This window comes from Tachyglossus aculeatus, chromosome X1, assembly GCF_015852505.1.
Source record: "Tachyglossus aculeatus isolate mTacAcu1 chromosome X1, mTacAcu1.pri, whole genome shotgun sequence".
Taxonomy (NCBI): domain Eukaryota; kingdom Metazoa; phylum Chordata; class Mammalia; order Monotremata; family Tachyglossidae; genus Tachyglossus; species Tachyglossus aculeatus.
Window position 1 is genome coordinate 115,836,677 of NC_052101.1, and position 17,422 is coordinate 115,854,098.

Below are 17,422 nucleotides of genomic sequence, written 5' to 3' on the forward strand. Positions count from 1 at the left end.
TATCAAGTTGTCCCACATGGGGCTCACAGTCTTAATCCCCATTTTACAGACGAGGGAACTGAGGCCCAGAGAAGTTAAGTGACTTGCCCAAGGTCACGCAGCAGACATGTGGCGGAGCCGGGATTCGAACCCATGACCTCTGACTCCAAAGCCCATGCTCTTCTCCACTGAGCCACGCTGCTCCTCCAATAATATAGTAATACAGTAGTACAATAATACAGTAGTAATAATAATAATAATTGGCATTTGTTAAGCACTTACTATCAAGTTGTCCCACATGGGGCTCACAGTCTTAATCCCCATTTTACAGACGAGGGAACTGAGGCCCAGAGAAGTTAAGTGACTTGCCCAAGGTCACGCAGCAGACATGTGGCGGAGCTGGGATAAATACGATTGATTGATTGGTAGAGCGTACTCTCCCAAGCGCTTACTAGTGCTCTGCACACAGTAAGCTCTCAATAAACATATGTTGCCAATTTGTACTTCCCAAGCGCTCAGTACAGTGCTCTGCACATAGTAAGCGCTCAATAAATACGATTGATGATGGTGATGATGAATAAATACGGTTGACTGATGGCTACTTTTGACCACGCAGGTCCTTCCCTAACCGCCATGTTAACTTCAACTCTTCCTCTTGTTTTCTCCAACGACCGTTCCCTCCCTCTGACGGCAGCTGTCACTTAGTTTTGGTTTCCATGGAGACGGAGAGAGAGTGTGAAAAAAAAAAGTAGTCGCTCTATTGCCTTTTCCTGATTGGTGGGTTGGCCGCTTTCTCCCCCCCCCTCCCCCGCCCCGCCCTCCTAATGGGGGCGCGCGGCTTTTCCTCGCGCTTATTGGCGGGCCTCGTGGCGCGAGGCGTGCCGGGGATGTCTGATTGGTCAGCGGAGCGCGCACTCGGGGAGGGGGGGAGGGGCGCGTGGGGTGGTGTCTCGCGCTCTATTGCCTTTTCCTGATTGGTGGGTTGGCCGCTTTCTCCCCCCCCCTCCCCCGCCCCGCCCCCCTACTGGGCGCGCGCGGCTCTTCCTCGCGCTTATTGGCGGGCCTCGTGGCGCGAGGCGTGCCGGGGATGTCTGATTGGTCAGCGGAGCGCGCGCTCGGGGAGGGGGGGAGGGGCGCGTGGGGTGGTGTCTCGCGCGGGCGCGAGCTGCGGAGACGTTCGGCGGCGGTGTCGCGCGCTGGAGGAAGACGGAGAAGAAGAAGAAGACCGGGTGGGCAGCGGCTGGTGTGTGAGGAGCCATGAAGCACTACGAGGTAAGGAGGCGGGATCCTGTATATATGTATATATGTTTGTACATATTTGTTACTCTATTTATTTATTTATTTTACTTGTACATATCTATTCTATTTTATTTTCAATCGTATTTATTGAGCGCTTACTATGTGCAGAGCACTGTACTAAGCGCTTGGGAAGTACAAATTGGCAACATATAGAGACAGTCCCTACCCAACAGTGGGCTCACAGTCTAAAAGGGGGAGACAGAGAACAAAACCAAACATACTAACAAAATAAAATAGAATAGATATGTAGAAATAAATTAAATAAATAAATAGAGTAAAAAAATATGTACAAACATTTACACATATATACAGGTGCTGTGGGGAAGGGAGGGAGGTAAGATGGGATGGAGAGGGGGACGAGGGGGAGAGGAAGGAAGGGGCTCAGTCTGGGAAGGCCTCTTGGAGGAGGTGAGCTCTCAGCAGGGCCTTGAAGGGAGGAAGAGAGCTAGCTTGGCGGAGGGGCAGAGGGAGGGCATTCCAGGCCCGGGGGAGGACGTGGGCCGGGGGTCGATGGCGGGACAGGCGAGAGCGAGGTACGGTGAGGAGATCAGCGGTGGAGGAGCGGAGGGTGCGGACTGGGCTGGAGAAGGAGAGAAGGGAGGTGAGGTTAGTATGTTTGGTTTTGTCTCCCCCTTTTAGACTGTTGGGTAGGGACTGTCTCTCTATGTTGCCAATTTGTACTTCCCAAGCGCTTAGTCCAGTGCTCTGCACACAGTAAGCGCTCAGTAAATACGATTGATGATGATGATGATCCGGTCGCACGGATCAGGGGAAGAAGATGGGGACTCCGTCCCGAACCACCTGGACTTGCTCTGGGAGAAGGCGACACCCGTCCGAGTCCCATGCCCTGAGGGGAGAAGTGTGCATGCGCTTTGAGCCGCCCCCTCCTCCTCCCCCCCCTTCTTTTTTTCCATTCGGGGCGTTTAGTACGCATGTCCTGGAAAGGAGCAGATGCACGTTTTGGGGAGAGAGAATGTTTCGGGGGTGGGTGCGCATTCATTCATTCAGTCGTATTTATTGAGCGCTTACTGGGTGCAGAGCACTGGACTAAGCGCTTGACTGGGGATTGTACTGTACTTCCCAATCTGTACTTCCCAAGCGCTTAGTCCAGTGCTCTGCACATAGTAAGCGCTCAATAAATACGATTGATGATGATGATTGCATCGGGCCAGGCGAGGCGGTTTGCATGCACCTTGCAATCCCCTCCGGCGACCGAGCTGGATTTCCTCACCTTTGGGTTTCGGGGTTGCAGGCACCTCGTGCCCCTCTCCTGATCGGGGGGCGATTTGTATAAATCTTGCAATTTGCAGCCCTTTCCAATGAACAGTTTGGCGTCGACCTTTCACCTGCACGGCGCATAAATCTTGCAATTTGCAGCCCTTTCCAATGAACAATTTGGCGTCGACCTTTCACCTGCACGGCCTTTGCATATCTTTTCCTGCCGTCGCTCCCCGGGCCAGGGAATATGTTTACACGATTAATTGTGATTTGCTGTCATCACCCTGCAACTCCCAGGTTAGGGTGGGTGGCATCAGGGGGTCAATCAGTCAACCGTATTTATTGAGCGCTTACTGTGTGTAGAGCACTGTAGTAAGTGCTTGGGAGAGTACACCCTGACAATACAACAGACACATTTCCTTTCCACAAAGAACTTGGAGCCCCAAAGCAGCGTGGCCTAGTGGATAGAGCACGGGCCTGGGAATCAGAAGGACCTTGGTCCTAACCTATGCTCCACCACTTATCTGCTTTGTGACCTTGGGCAAGTCACTTCACTTCTTTGTTTCAGTTACCTCATCTTGAAAATGGGGATTAAGACTGTGAGCCCCATGTGGGACAGGGACTATATCCAACCCAATTAGCTTGTATCTATCCCGGTGCTTAGAACAGTGCTTGACACATACAAAGCACTTAACAAATACCATCATTTATTCATTCAATCGTATTTATTGAGCACTTGCTGTGTGCAGAGCACTGTACTAAGCGCTTGGGAAGTACAAGTTGGCAACATGTAGAGACGGTCCCTGCCCAACAGCGGGCTCACAGTCTAGAAGACTTCATCTAGACTCATCGTCATCTTACTTCGACTGTGAGCCCCATGTTGGACCTGATTATCTTGTCTCTCCCAGTGCTTGGCACACAGTAACCTCTTGACAGATACTATTATTATTATTATTATTATTATTATTATTACAGCCTTCCTGAAAGAGGTTTTACGGTAGCTGTATAAACTGCAGAATTTTAAAGTCACCCATGATTTGCTATTTTCACCTTCAGGATCCTCAACTACTCTCAACTATTGAGAGTCCATTCGGAGCGGGATACTGTTTTAGATGTTAAAGTTCAGAAAAGATCCTTCAGTGTTTAGAGATATCAGAATGAGAGGTGGTTGAGAGGCCTTTCTCTTCCCCAATCACAGTGGCAGATGCAACGAGACTGGTGGATTTCCTTCCATCTCTTGTGTTAGATAGGGACAAATAAAACATGGCTGGGTCAGATGTACTTGAATCCTTGGGACTTAATCTGTCAGTCAATCGGTAGTATATATTGACCACCCACTGAGTGCAGAGCACTACATTAAGTGCTCAGGAGAGGACACCGAAAGCAAAGCTCCTTAAAGGAATTTACAGTGTTGAGGGGAAACAGGTAGCTAAAATCTCACTGACGGCTGGAGTAGGGGTGAGGGGAATCTTTGATCACCTTCCCTTGTCACAACTTTCAAATGAGCCTGCAATTATTATTACTACTATAAATAATAATAAAATAGAATAACTTTCTTTGATTTTTATTGATCTCAGCTTATTCCCATAAGGATAAAGATAATCAGCAGTAAAAACAGCTTGCTGTGTCTTGTTCAAAAAAAAAAAAAAAAGAAAGCCTGTAATCTTCTCCCATACTCCTGCACTCCAAATTTCTGGTCTCAGACAAGATCAATCCCTATTCTGTTCTCCAAATTACAGGTTACATTGCCCCATTAGGCAGCAGCATGAAGTTCTTATCCTATCTTAAGTAGTAGTTTAGAGTGTTTATTAAGCACCTACTGTGTGCAGAACACTGTACTAAGGGCTGGGAAAAGAATACACAGAAAAGAATTAGACTTGATTCCTGCAACTCAAGGGGCTCAGCAGTCTGTGAGAGATGAGTTCAAATTCAAATTTTCTGACACTGAGTAAAAATCAACTCTGTTGCCCTAGAGTTAGGAATGGAGCCTGCAGCACCTTAAGAAACCAACCCCCATGATAGCTTCCTCCTGTTCCCACCAGGTAGCCTCCTGTGTCTCCTACTCATTTTTTTATGATATTAAAGCGCTTACTATGGGCCAGGCACTCAGCTAAGCACTGGGGTAGATACAGGGTAATCAGGTTGGACACAGTCCCTGTCCCACATAGGGCTCACAGACTTAATCCCCATTTTATAAATGGGGCAACTGAGGCACAGTGAAGTGAAGAGACTTTGCCTAGGGTGTCACAGCAGACAAGTGGCAGGGCAGGGATCAAAACCCAGGTTCTTCTGACACCCAGGCCTGTGCACAGTATTCTGCACACAGTAAGCGCTCAATAAATATGATTGAATGAATAGGCCATGCTGCTTCTCGATGCTTACTAATGCACCATCTAGCCACTCACCTAGCGAAAGAAATAGACTCCAGTAGACTTCTCCAAAGGACTTGGGAAGAGTTCTTCTGAGGTAAACACTTCTTAGTACAGGGCTCAAGCGCTTAGTACAGTGCTCTGCACATAGTAAGCACTCAATAAATACGATTGATAATGGTAAAGATGCAGCATATTTTTTAAGGGAGGTTTTTTTGAAAAGCTTCCCTTTGAGGTGGAATGCAGCAGGTGCTGGTGGAAACAGCACAGGACTGGGAGCTTGGAAACATGGGTTCTAGTCCTCACTCTGGAACTTGCATGCTATGTGACTTTGGGTAAGTCATTTCACTCCTCTCTGTGCCCCAGTTTCCTCATCCGTAAAATGGCTCTCCCTATAGCCTGAGAGCCCTAGGTGGGACAGGGACTGTGTCCTACTTAATTATCTTGTATCCACCCCAGCGCCTAGCACAATGCTTGGACATAGTAAGCACTTAACAAGTACCACAATTATTAATGGTTTTGATGTGTTTGGACATACACTATAAACTAAATTCCAGTCCTGAAAGCAAATTTAGTAGAATCGACTGGAGCCTTTGATAATATAATGATAGTAATTATGGTACTTGTTAAGTGCTGGAGTTGATACAAGATAGATTGGACACAGTCCCTGTCCCACATGAGGCTCACAGTCTAAGTAGGAGGGAGAAGAGGTATCGAATCCCCATTTTACAAATGAGGAAACTGAGGCATAGAGACGTGAAACGATCTGCCCAGGGTCACAGAGCAGACAAGTGGCAGAGCCTGTGCTCTTTCCACTAGGTCCCCCAACTGCTTTTGCCCTGAAGCCCCTCGTTGAGCTCTTCCTCTTGATTTTATTCTGGGCCTTAGTGTGAGAATCCAGTCAGGGAATGCTAAACCAGATCCAGTAAGCCTGAGGTGGAAACTTTGATGTGATTTTGCTGAAGATGCTATAGTTATACTATCTTTTGTCTCCCAACTGAGGCACTTGGCAGTGGTGTCAAACTTTTCATCCTCTTTTCCTCACCTTCCCCTCCACTGCCATTGCACTTTCACACTGGGGCCAAATTGCCTTACCTGCCAACCCCTCACTTTCCTCCTTTATTCAAAATGCACGGGATGGGACAAGTAGGTAGAAATTTTCTCTGTGTTTTTAGGTCTTTAAACCCTACTGAAGGTAGGTTTGGAAGCTTTGCCACTTGATATTACCCCAAACTGCTTTACTAAATCCAGTGAGATCTAAATGTGGTAGGTTCAGATAATAATAATAATAATAATAATGATGGTATTTGTGAAGCGCTTCCTATGTACCAAGCACTGTTCTAAGTGCTGGGTTAGATACAAGGTAATCAGGAAGATGGGAGAGTAAAACCAGGCAGCTTGGTCCATTAGTTGGGACGTTGGGCTTTTTCAGGTCAGTCGTTCCTAGTGAGGGGATTTTGTTGACCTTGGTTACTTTAACTAGATTGCAAGCTCCTTGTGGGTGGGGAACCTGCCACTTGGTTATTCTATACTTCCCAAACATCTACTACAGTGCAGTGTACCAGTAGCACCTGGCACATGGTAAGCACTTAATGAAGACCATAAAAAAAAGCGGGCACTCAATAAATACCTACTGACAACCCTACTGTCTGTGCAAGCCTTTAGTCTAGCAGCTTTGTTGACTGCAAGTCTTCATCCACAACAGCCAGGCGCAGTCTTAATTCCCCTAGGGTTGTCCTGTTCTGATCCCGACATGCTTGGGTCTTTCCTAAAGATGAGAGGTGGCGAAATCCGTCTTTGTCAGTGGTGCCAGTGGGGTTATGTAATATTTCCCACCGGCATTGGATTCAGACAGAATAATGCAATTTGGTTCCAGTGTGAAAGTGCAAAGCTGGCAGAGACTGGATGAAAACCCATTTCCCTGAGACATAGGCAGGCCAAATAAGACCATTTTTCAGTTTCTCCAGGTCCGAGCTGGATCGGAGTCCGAAACCACAGAATTTGGATCTACTTCCATCCCCGAGGCCAGCCATCTCCATGTTTAAAAATCTTTATTCACATTGTGGCTGTGTGCCTGACGGGAATGTAGGGACGAGGGGGTGGGCTGGAGATTTCTGAAACGACACAGTTCTATCTGCACGGACAACTGCGTGACTCTCCCGGCCTCGATTGAGCTGGAAGATTCTCCCCGAGGGGTCCCTCCATTGGGCAATTCACTTAACTTCTCTGGGCCTCAGTTACCTCGTCTGTAAAGTGGGGATTAACACTGTGAGCCCCACGTGGGACAACTTGATTACCTTGTATCTACCCCAGCGCTTAGAACGGTGCTTGGCACATAGTAAGCGCTGAACAAACACCATCATTATTATCATTATTATTATTCCTTTTGGATCCTTTAGGAGTTATCAGCCCGCAGATAAGTTTCTGATCTGTGGTTTCTCCTTTGTTGACTTGACAGGTAGGTGATGGTGTTTCCCAACATACCCTTTCTTAACTTGGGGCTGAGGCCAAGGAAAGGGTGCTGGTGGCATTAAGGAGGGGACAGAAGAATGGTGGAGGCTGAAGGAGAACTTGTAGCTCATGAAACAAGGATTCCCATGTTGTCGGAAGGCCCCGAGTACAAAGATCAGAGCCGACATCAAGAGGCCCTTGCACCTGTCACTTAACCTGTAAACAGATCTTTGCAGGGATATTAATATTGGTTCTCCCTACTGCTGCCCCAGGGAGCTCAGGAGCATTTCCCAGTGTATAGAATCTTTAACTCTTACTAGGGCATCAGAGGGAGTCGAAAGGGTATTCGATAGTCAGAATAATAATAATGATGGCATTTTTTAAGTGCTTACTATGTGCAAAACACTGTTCTAAGCACTGGGGAGGTTACAAGGTGATCAGGTTGTCCCACGGGGGGTTCACAGTTTTAATCCCCATTTTACAGATAAGGTAACTGAGGCACAGAGAAGTTAAGTGACTTGCCCAAAGTCACACAGCTGACAGTTGGCGGAGGTGGGATTTGAATCCCCCGACCTCTGACTCCAAAGCCCATGCGCTTTCTACTGAGCCACGCTGCTTCTCATAAGCATGTTCTATATGCGTCTGAGATTTTTCAACTTGGGGAGCCCCCCACCCGCGACCGGTCTCTGGCCCACCCTATACTTCCCATACCAGCGGGGAGAGCAGGGCTGGTTACATCAGGAAAGGCTGTGAGCCTTTGGCGGGTTAGTTAAGTTCAGGCCTGGGCTTAGCACCCTCTCTTTCCGATATTGACAATGGCAGCTGAAGACTCGGGATCAGGCTATTTAACCTCGGAGCCTGCTTTCCTAGAGCAGGAGAGGCATATGGATACTCAAGGTGGATTATCTAACTGCATGGGGTTAGTTGTTAGGGTAAAAATAAAAAGACTTGCTAAGAAGTGTAGTCTTTCTCTGTTTATCGCTCTTTTGGCTGCTGTCTGGCAGCGTCGGAACGGGAAAGGCTGTATCTCTCCAGAGCCGATATGCAGGTCTAGATCTGGGAAACAGCATGGCGTAGTGGATAGAGCACGGTCTGGGGAGTCAGAAAGTCTTGGGTTCTAATCCCAGCTCTGCCACCTGTCTGCTGTGTGGCCTTGGGCAAGTACCTTCACTTCTCTGGGCCTCAGTTACTGCATCTGTAAAACGGGGATTAAGACTGGGAGCCCTATGTGGGACAGGGACTGTGTCCACTCCAATTTGCTTGTCTCCACCCCAGTGCTTAGTACAGTGCCTGGCACATAGTAGTCACTTAACAAATACTATAGTTATTATTATTATATGCGGAGGACTCAGCTCCCTTTTTATTGATTTGAATTGATTAAAAACATAGTGCAATCAGTTCTCCGATAATGCAGGTTTTCACTACACCTTTTGGGTAGAATGCTGTTGGAGAATTAATGAGGTTATTTAAATGCTTACTATGGGTCAAGCACTGTGCTAAGTGTGGGGGAAGATAATAGCTCAGACCCAGGCCCTGTTCCACAATCTAAATGAGAGGGAGAACAGGTTTCTTCTCCCCATTGTACAGATGAGAAAACTGAGGCACAGAGGAAGTGAAGTGACTTGCCCAAGTTCACATAGCGGGCAAGAGGCCGATCTGGGACAAGTACACGAAGCTCTTTTCACTAGGCCTTTCAACAATGCAGTGGGATAGGATGGGATTCAGTGCTAGAAGAAATGGTTCGTGTGTGCCATCAGTTCATTCTGTACTAGAGCGTGAGGTTCTTCGTGATCGTACCTCCTGGGTTAAGGAGAACGGACTGTAATTTTTCCGTTCACCTTTGAAAAGCCGCAGCTACATGGAGATAGTGATTTAACGGCTCACCAAAAACGAGTGGCAGAGTTGCTAATAGGATCCAGGGGCATTGCTCATGTCTCCACTTGAATCATACTGAAATCTTGCTGGCTGTTCAGGTATCACAGGAGGAGGAGGATTTTTCTTAGGTCTGAAGCTACTGATTTGTCTTCATCAATCAATGGAATTTATTGAGGGCTTACTGTGTGCAGAGCACTGTACTTAAGTGCTAGACTGTAAGCTCGTTGTGGGCAGGGAGTGTATCTGCTAACTCTGTTGTACTCTCCCAAGCCCTTAGTACAGTGCTCTACACACAGTAAGCACTCAATAAATACCATGGATTGATTGGGGGTGTACAGTACAACAGAGTTCAGCCAGTCAATTGTATTTATTGAGCGCTTACTGTGTGCAGAGCACTGTACTAAGCGCTTGGGAGAGTACAATACAACATTGTAACATTGTCTCTCCCCCTCTCCCCCTCGTCCCCCTCTGCATCCCCCCCATCTTACCTCCTTCCCTTCCCCACAGCACCTGTATATATGTATATATGTTTGTACAGATTTATTACTCTATTTATTTTACTTGTACATATCTATTCTATTTATTTTATTTTGTTAGTATTTTTGGTTTTGTTCTCTGTCTCCCCCTTTTAGACTGTGAGCCCACTGTTGGGTAGGGACTGTCTCTGTATGTTGCCAATTTGTACTTCCCAAGCGCTTAGTCCAGTGCTCTGCACATAGTAAGCGCTCAATAAATACGATTGATGATGATGATTGTAACAAATACGTTCCCTGTCCACAACGGGCTTACAGTCTAGAGGGCGAGCTTGGCCGCCCTACTGGGTTTTTTTTTCCACCCTTCTGCAGAGCTAAGCAGAAATAAATGACTTTTGTTCAGGCAAGAGTTCTTGGCCCAGGAAGTCTGGCCACCCTACGATCCTGTTGGCATTCAGGAGCAGGAACCTTCTGTACCAGGCTCTCTATTTGTTGCCCAGTCACCAGCCCACACATCCTGACCAGGCCATTTGATTCAGGCTTTTTGATCAGCTAACACTCGTATTTCTGGATGGAAACAATATGGTGGAACATTACAGTACCACAAAACACGTCCCACTTGGAGAGTCATCTAGGCAGATAGAAGGTCGAGGTAATTATTATGGCCATTCTGGCAAAAACTCCCTGAATTTTTTTTTTTTTACCTGAATTTTTGGGGTAATTGCTTCAGTCCTCTGTATTGCTAGACTTGGAGGGCTACAGCCCATCTCATGTGATAACAGCGTGGCTCAGTGGAATCAATCAATCGTATTTATTGAGCGCTTACTGTGTGCAGAGCACTGTACTAAGCGCTTGGGAAGTACAAGTTGGCAACATATAGAGACAGTCCCTACCCAACAGTGGGCTCACAGTCTAAAAGGAAAGAGCCTGGGCTTTGGAGTCAGAGGTCATGGGTTCAAGTGCCAACTGCGCCATTTGTCAGCTGTGTGACTTTGGGCAAGTGAGCCCACTGTTGGGTAGGGACTGTCTCTATATGTTGCCAACTTGTACTTCCCAAGCGCTTAGTACAGTGCTCTGCACACAGTAAGCGCTCAATAAATACGATTGGTTGATTGATTCTCTGTGCCTGTTACCTCATCTGAAAAATGGGGATGAAGACTGTGAGCCCCCCGTGGGACAACCTGATCACCTTGTAACCTCCCCAGCGTTTAGAATAGTGCTTTGCACATAGTGCTTAATAAATGCTATTATTATTATTATTATTATTATTATAAGCATTTCTGATTGGGACTTTTGAGTGTGGTTTAGTAGATTGGCTGAACATTTGGTATTTAAGTACTTACTGTATTTGATAGTCTACCGTAAAACTTGTACCTTTAATTCCATCAGAATATTTTTAAGAGTCTAGTTAGCTAAATCTGGGCCAATTGCTCTTTGCTCTGTTTTCAGATAACAGAGTGGTTTTAAAGTTAGCATTCCTCCCCCTCCACCACCTCCAATCCCCTGCACTAAAGTAAACTGAGCACTGGTTTCTAGTCTCAAGATATGACACACGGTAAACAGAGATCAAAAGAAACCAATAATACTTCACTCTTTAGGTCTTATAATTCGGAACACTTTGTAAAGTGTCTCCCTAACAATTGCATTGTACTTGTGTTATATTTGATGCCCGTAGTTGAATGTATACTTATATTTAAGATAAATATGCTCTATGCTCAAATACCCTTGAATGATAAATCCATTTGAGGCCTTCTGTTTGCTCTTGGCTTTCACAGCAGGACAAATAGAGGAGGCAGAATGGCCTAGTGGAAAGAGCAGAGGGCAGGAGCCCTGGGTTTTAATCCTGCTGTGTGACCTTGGACAAGCCCCTTAAATCTTTATGAGCCTCAGTTTCTGCATTTGTTAAATGGGGACAAGCTCCCACCTCTTCTCACCTCTTAGATTGGGAGCCCTATGCTGATCTGTACCCTAGCTCAGCACAGTGCAGTGGCTGGAGTGTAGGAAGCTGTTAACAAATGCCATAAGGATTGTTATTACACAGCTAATTTTTTGTCTCTTTCCTCCTTCCCTTTCTACTACCTGGGAAGAAAGTGTGGGAGAGGAGGTTGAGAAGTTTTGATTTCTAGTCTTCCTCTGCCACTTTGATTTGGAAGTTATTTTTTCCTTCCTCCTGTAATTTCCTCTTCAGTAAAATGTGCATGGAATGTTGATCTCTGTTTCCCACAAATGTGTGAGGTTAATAGTTTGCAGGAATTGGATGTATATTTTAGCAACAGATTGTGTGTGTGTGTGTGTGTGTGTGATGAACAACCATTTTTTAGTCTCCTGATCTCCAAATGCCGCTGCCGTTGTGCCACCTGACTCAGGTGAGAATTTTCTTTCTCTTCCTCCGTTTCACCGAAGAGAAGGTCATTGCTCAATAAATAACCCGGCCCTTTACAAAACCCTTGAGGGGTGGGGGGTGAGGTTATCAGTTGAGCCAAGCCCCTTGGTAAAAATTTTCAGGTCTCACTGAGACAGGCAGCTGGGAATTCCACATCTTGCTTTGAAAATAATTATGCACAAGTACAGGATTTACCTGTAATGAAATGTTCTTCTAAATTAAGGTGTACCCTTGCAGACCAACTGCTAGCAACCTGCAAAGCCCCGATTTGGGGATGTTTTTACAAGGTACCAATTTTTTTTTAATTGGTTTTGCTAAATGCTTACTATGTGCCAGGTACTGTACTAAGCACTGAGGTAGATACAAGCGAATCAGGTAGGACACAGTTCATGACCCATATGGGGCTCACAGTCTTAATCCCCATATTATAGATTAGGTCATTGAGGCACAGAGATGTTAAGTGATCTGCCAAAAATCACACAGCACACGTGGCAGAGTTGGGATTATAACCCAGGTCTTTCTGATTCCCAGGCCAGTGCTCTATTTACTAGGCCATGCTGCTTCTCTTATTTGTTCATTCGTCATTTGCTTCTCTTATTTGTTCATTCGTCGTTTGCTTCTCGTATTTTTTTGTTTATGGTATTTAAGTGTTTACTGTGTGCCAAGCACTGTAGTAAATGCTGGGGAGATACAAATTAATCAGGTTGTACAAATCCGTGTCCCTCATGGGGCTCATAATCTTAATCCTCATTTTACAGATGAGGTAATTGAGGCACAGAGAAGTTAAGTGGCTTGCCCAAGGTCACACAGCACACAAGTGGCAGAGCCAGGCTTAGAATTCAAGTCCTTCTGACTTCAAGGCCCGTGCTCTCTCCACTAGACCAATCTTCTTCCCATATTTGTTCATTGGGTTTGTCATTTATAAAGGTAAATGGAGTTTGCAGAAGAGAAAATAAATGTGCAAACTCTGATCCAATCATTTGCTACTTGTTCTCATGAGACATTCCCTTAAAGTTCAGGGAATGTTTGGGGGCAACAGTGAAGCAATGTTGCAAGGGAAGCAATGGGCTGGTGGAGGGACCCCGGGTTTGGGAATCAGAAGGACCTGGGTTCTAATCCTTGCTCCGCCACTTGTCTGCTGTGTGACCTCGAGCAAGTCACTTCTGTGCCTCAGTGACCTCATCTGTAAAATGGGGATTAAGACTGTGAGCCCCATGTGGGACAGGGACTGTGTCCAACCTGATTAACTTGGATCTGCCCCGGTGCTTAGTACAGTACCTGGCACATAGTAAGCGCTTAAATGAATACCACAAAAAAAAAAAATTAGCTTTATCTTGGCTCCACCACTCAGTATGCCTGGCATTCCCAGGAAACCCTCCATGTCCCATCCTTCATAGAGCTCAAACCCTGATCATTTAATGAGCACCCTAACTTGAACTGGGTTACTTGTGGACTTTTAAATATACTTGGAACAAGAGGGTTTTTATTCTTCTTCTTCTCCTTCTTCCTTCTTCTTCTTCATTGTGGCATTTGTTAAATGCTTTCTCTGTGCCAGGCACTGTACTAAGTGCTGGGGTGGATACAGGAGAATTGGGTTGGACACAGTTACCGTCCCACACGGGGCTAACCGTCTCAATTCTGGGGATTAACCTTGTGCCTACCCCAGTGCTTAGAACAGTGCTTGACAAATACCATTATTATTATTATTTTACAGATGAAGTAACCCTGGCATAGAGAAGTTAAGTGACTTGCTGAAGGTCACATAGACAAGTGGCGGAGCCCGGATTAGAACCCAGAACTTACTACTAGGCCTGTGTTCTATCCACTAGGCCATGCTGCTTCTCTGAGTTTCTCTAAGTGACTACTGAGCCAGCCAGTCACTTGGACCTAAATAGGAGCCCACTAACTCAGTTGGATTGTAGTCTCCCTAGTGATTAGTCAGTCAGTCAGTTGTACTTATTGAGTGCTTACTGTATGCAGAGCACTGTACTAAGTGCTTGGGAGGGTACAATATAACAGACACACTCCCTGCCCACAATGAGCTTACTGTCCAATGCTCTGCCCACAGTAAGTGCTTACTGTGTTACAAGTGTTGCCAACTTGTACTTCCCAAGCGCTTAGTACAGTGCTCTGCACACAGTAAGCACTCAATAAATACGATTGTTGTTGTTAATGGTTATCATTGACTGATTGATCTAAGGTTGGATCTCTAGACTGTAAACTTGTTGTGGGCAGGGAATGGGTCTACCAACTCTTTTATATTGTACACTCCCAGGCTGTTTGTACTGTGCTTGGCACACAGTAAGCACTCAGTAAATATGATTGATTCATTGATTGAGCATCTGGCAGGGTGGAAGTGAACTTGAGTGTGTCAGGGGCAAATGTGTATGTCGGGGATGGGGTTGACTGTGAGCCCACTGTTGGGTAGGGACTGTCTCTATATGTTGCCAACTTGTACTTCCCAAGTGCTTAGTACAGTGCTCTGCACACAGTAAGCACGCAATAAATACGATTGATTGATTGATTGACTTTTCTCCAATCAAGCGGTTGGGAAATGACAGTATAACAGAGTTGGTAGATACATTCCTTGCCCAGAACAAGCCCCTTTTTCTTTACAGCAATAATAATGATGGTATTTGTTAAGCATTTACTATATGCTGAGTCCTGTACTACGCGCTGGAGAGAATACAAGCAAATCGGGTTGGACACGGTCCCTGTCCCATGTGGGGCTCGCAGTCTCAATCCCCATTTTCCAGATGAGGTAACAGGCACAGAGAAGTGAAGTGCCTTGCCCAAGGTCACACAGCAGACATGTGGCAGAGCCAGGATTAGAACAAATGACCTTTGGATTTCCGGGCCCAGGCTCTATCCACTACGCCATGCTGCATAACCCTGGCACAGAGAAGTTAAGTGACTTCCCCGAGGTCACATAATAATAATAATAATGATGGCATTTGTTAAGCGCTTACTCTGTGCAAAGCACTGTTCTAAGTGCTGGGGGGACACAAGGTGATCAGGTTGTCCCACGCGGGGCTCACAGTTTTAATTCCCATTTTACAGATGAGGGAACTGAGGCCCAGAGAAGTGACGTGACTTGCCCAAAGTCACACAGCTGACAAGTGGCGGAGCCGGGATTAGAACCCACAACCTCTTGACTCCCAAGCCTGGGCTCTTTCCACTGAGCCACGCTGCCAGGATCAGAACCCAAGTCCTTCTGACTCCTCAGCCTGTGTTCTATCTCCTAGGCCTAATTATCTTGTATTTCTAATACTCCTGATTTGATTTATAAATATATATATATATATGGAAAGGAGAAACTACTGAGAAATTTCCTTTAAGTGTATTTTCTCTCTATTCACTAGACTGTATGCTCATCTCTAGACTGTAAGCTCGCTGTGGGTGGGGAATGTGTGTTACATTGTTATACTGGACTCTCCCAAGTGCTTAGTACAGTGCTCTGTGCACAGTGAGTGCTCAATAAACACTATTGATTGATCTATTCTGGGTGATTATTTTAAAAGAATTCTCAGAAGAGTTTTGGATATAACCACCACATTGCAGTGAAGTCATTGATGCTAAATCATTTGACCAGCAAAGTTCATCAATCAGGACTATGTTTCAGGCAGCTATTGTAGGTCATTCTGATAGTAAGTAATGATCATTCATTCATTCATTCAATCGTATTTATTGAGCGCTTACTGTGTACAGAGCACTGTACTAAGCGCTTGGGAAGTCCAAGTTGGCAACATATAGAGACGGTCCCTACCCAACAGCGGGCTCACAGTCTAGAAGGGGGAGACAGACAACAAAACAAAACATTAACAAAATTAAATAGAATAAATATGTACAAATGAAATAGAGTAATAAATATGTACAAATAAACTAGAGTAATAAATATGTACAAACATATATACACATATAACAGAAGTGGTTATATGTGTCTGCTGGCTACCTGTATTCCCCCCCACCTCAAAATCCCTTAAATAACACCCCCAGGGGTAATTTGACACCTCCCTTCAGGGATGGCTATGGTTTCCTTTACCCTAGAGTGGGGAAAGAAAAACAAATTAGCAATTCAAATACTAAAACTACTGGAGGCAATTGAAACAGAAACAGCAGTTGCCTCATGGCTAGAGCCTGGGTGTCCAAAGGACCTGAGTTCTAATCCCAGCTCTGCCACTTGTCTGCTGTGTGACCTTTGGCAAGTCACTTCTGTGCCTCAGTTCCCTCAACTATAAAATGGGGATCAGGACTGTGAGCCCCATGTGGGACATGGACTGCATCCATCCTGATTAGCTTGTATGTACCCCAGACAGTGCCTGGCACATAGTAAATGCTTAGCAGATACCATTAAAAAAAAAGTTAAAGAAGGAGCATGGAATAGTTTTGCCTCAATGGCATCTCTTTGATTGTAAATAAGCACAGTAGCTTCACCTCTTGGGAAAATTCCTCTTTGGGTGGAATTAAGTGGGTAGAATTTAACAACAAAAAACAATCCTCCCAAGTTAGGTACTGAGTGATACTCTTGTTCATGTCCTGCTTCTAGCCTGGAACTCCTTCCCCTTCATATCTGACAAATGATCACTCTCCCCACCTTCACAGCCATATTAAAATCATATCTTTTACAGTGAGGCAACTGAGGCACAGACAAGTTAAGTGGCTTACCCGGGGCTATGCAGCAAAGTGGTGGAGGTGGAATTAAAGCCCAGTAGGCTATGCTGCTTCTCCTGAGACCAAGATTAAGTCTGTGACCCCCATGTGGGGCAGAAACTGTATCCAACCCTAAAGGCTTGTATCTACCCTAGTGCTTAGAACAGTTCCTGGCACATAGTGAGCACTTAACAAATACCACAGTTGTGTGGTATGTGGTAATAAGCCCTCATCTCCCCTACTCCCTCTCCCTTCTGTGTCGCCTTGGCATTTGGATTTGTACCCTGTATTCACCCCACCCCCAGCCCCGCAGTATTTATGTGCTGTCACCAATCCTGTCAGTTCAGTCTTCACAACATTGCTAAAATCTACCTTTTCCTCTTCATCCAAACTGCTGCCACATTAATCCAAGCATTTATCCTATCCTTTCCTGGATTACTTCATCAGCCTCCTTGCTGACTTCCCTGCATCCTGTCTCTCCCCACTTCAGTCCATACTTCACTCTGCTGCCTGGATCATTTTTTTCTGCAAAACCATTCTGTCCATGTTTCCCCACTCCTCAAGAACCTCCAGTGGTTGCCCATCCACGTCCACATCAAACAGAAACTCCTTACCATCGTCGTTAAACCTTACCCCTTCCTACCATACTTCCCTGATTTCCTACTACAACTCAGCTGGCACATGTCACTCCTCTAATGCCAACCTACTCACTGTACCTCAGTCTC

At 45.8% G+C, this 17,422-nt stretch overlaps 1 protein-coding gene across 1 annotated transcript in view; it reads left to right on the forward strand.

The window, feature by feature from the left end:
* Positions 1-1,166: 1,166 nt before the first annotated feature.
* Positions 1,167-17,422, forward strand: part of TECR (trans-2,3-enoyl-CoA reductase) — a 45,318-nt gene continuing 29,062 nt past the window's right edge. Inside the window, exon 1 of the mRNA XM_038772251.1 lies at positions 1,167-1,251. Coding sequence (XP_038628179.1) covers positions 1,237-1,251 — 15 coding nt within the window. The 5' untranslated portion in view covers positions 1,167-1,236. The remainder of the gene's footprint in view (positions 1,252-17,422) is intronic.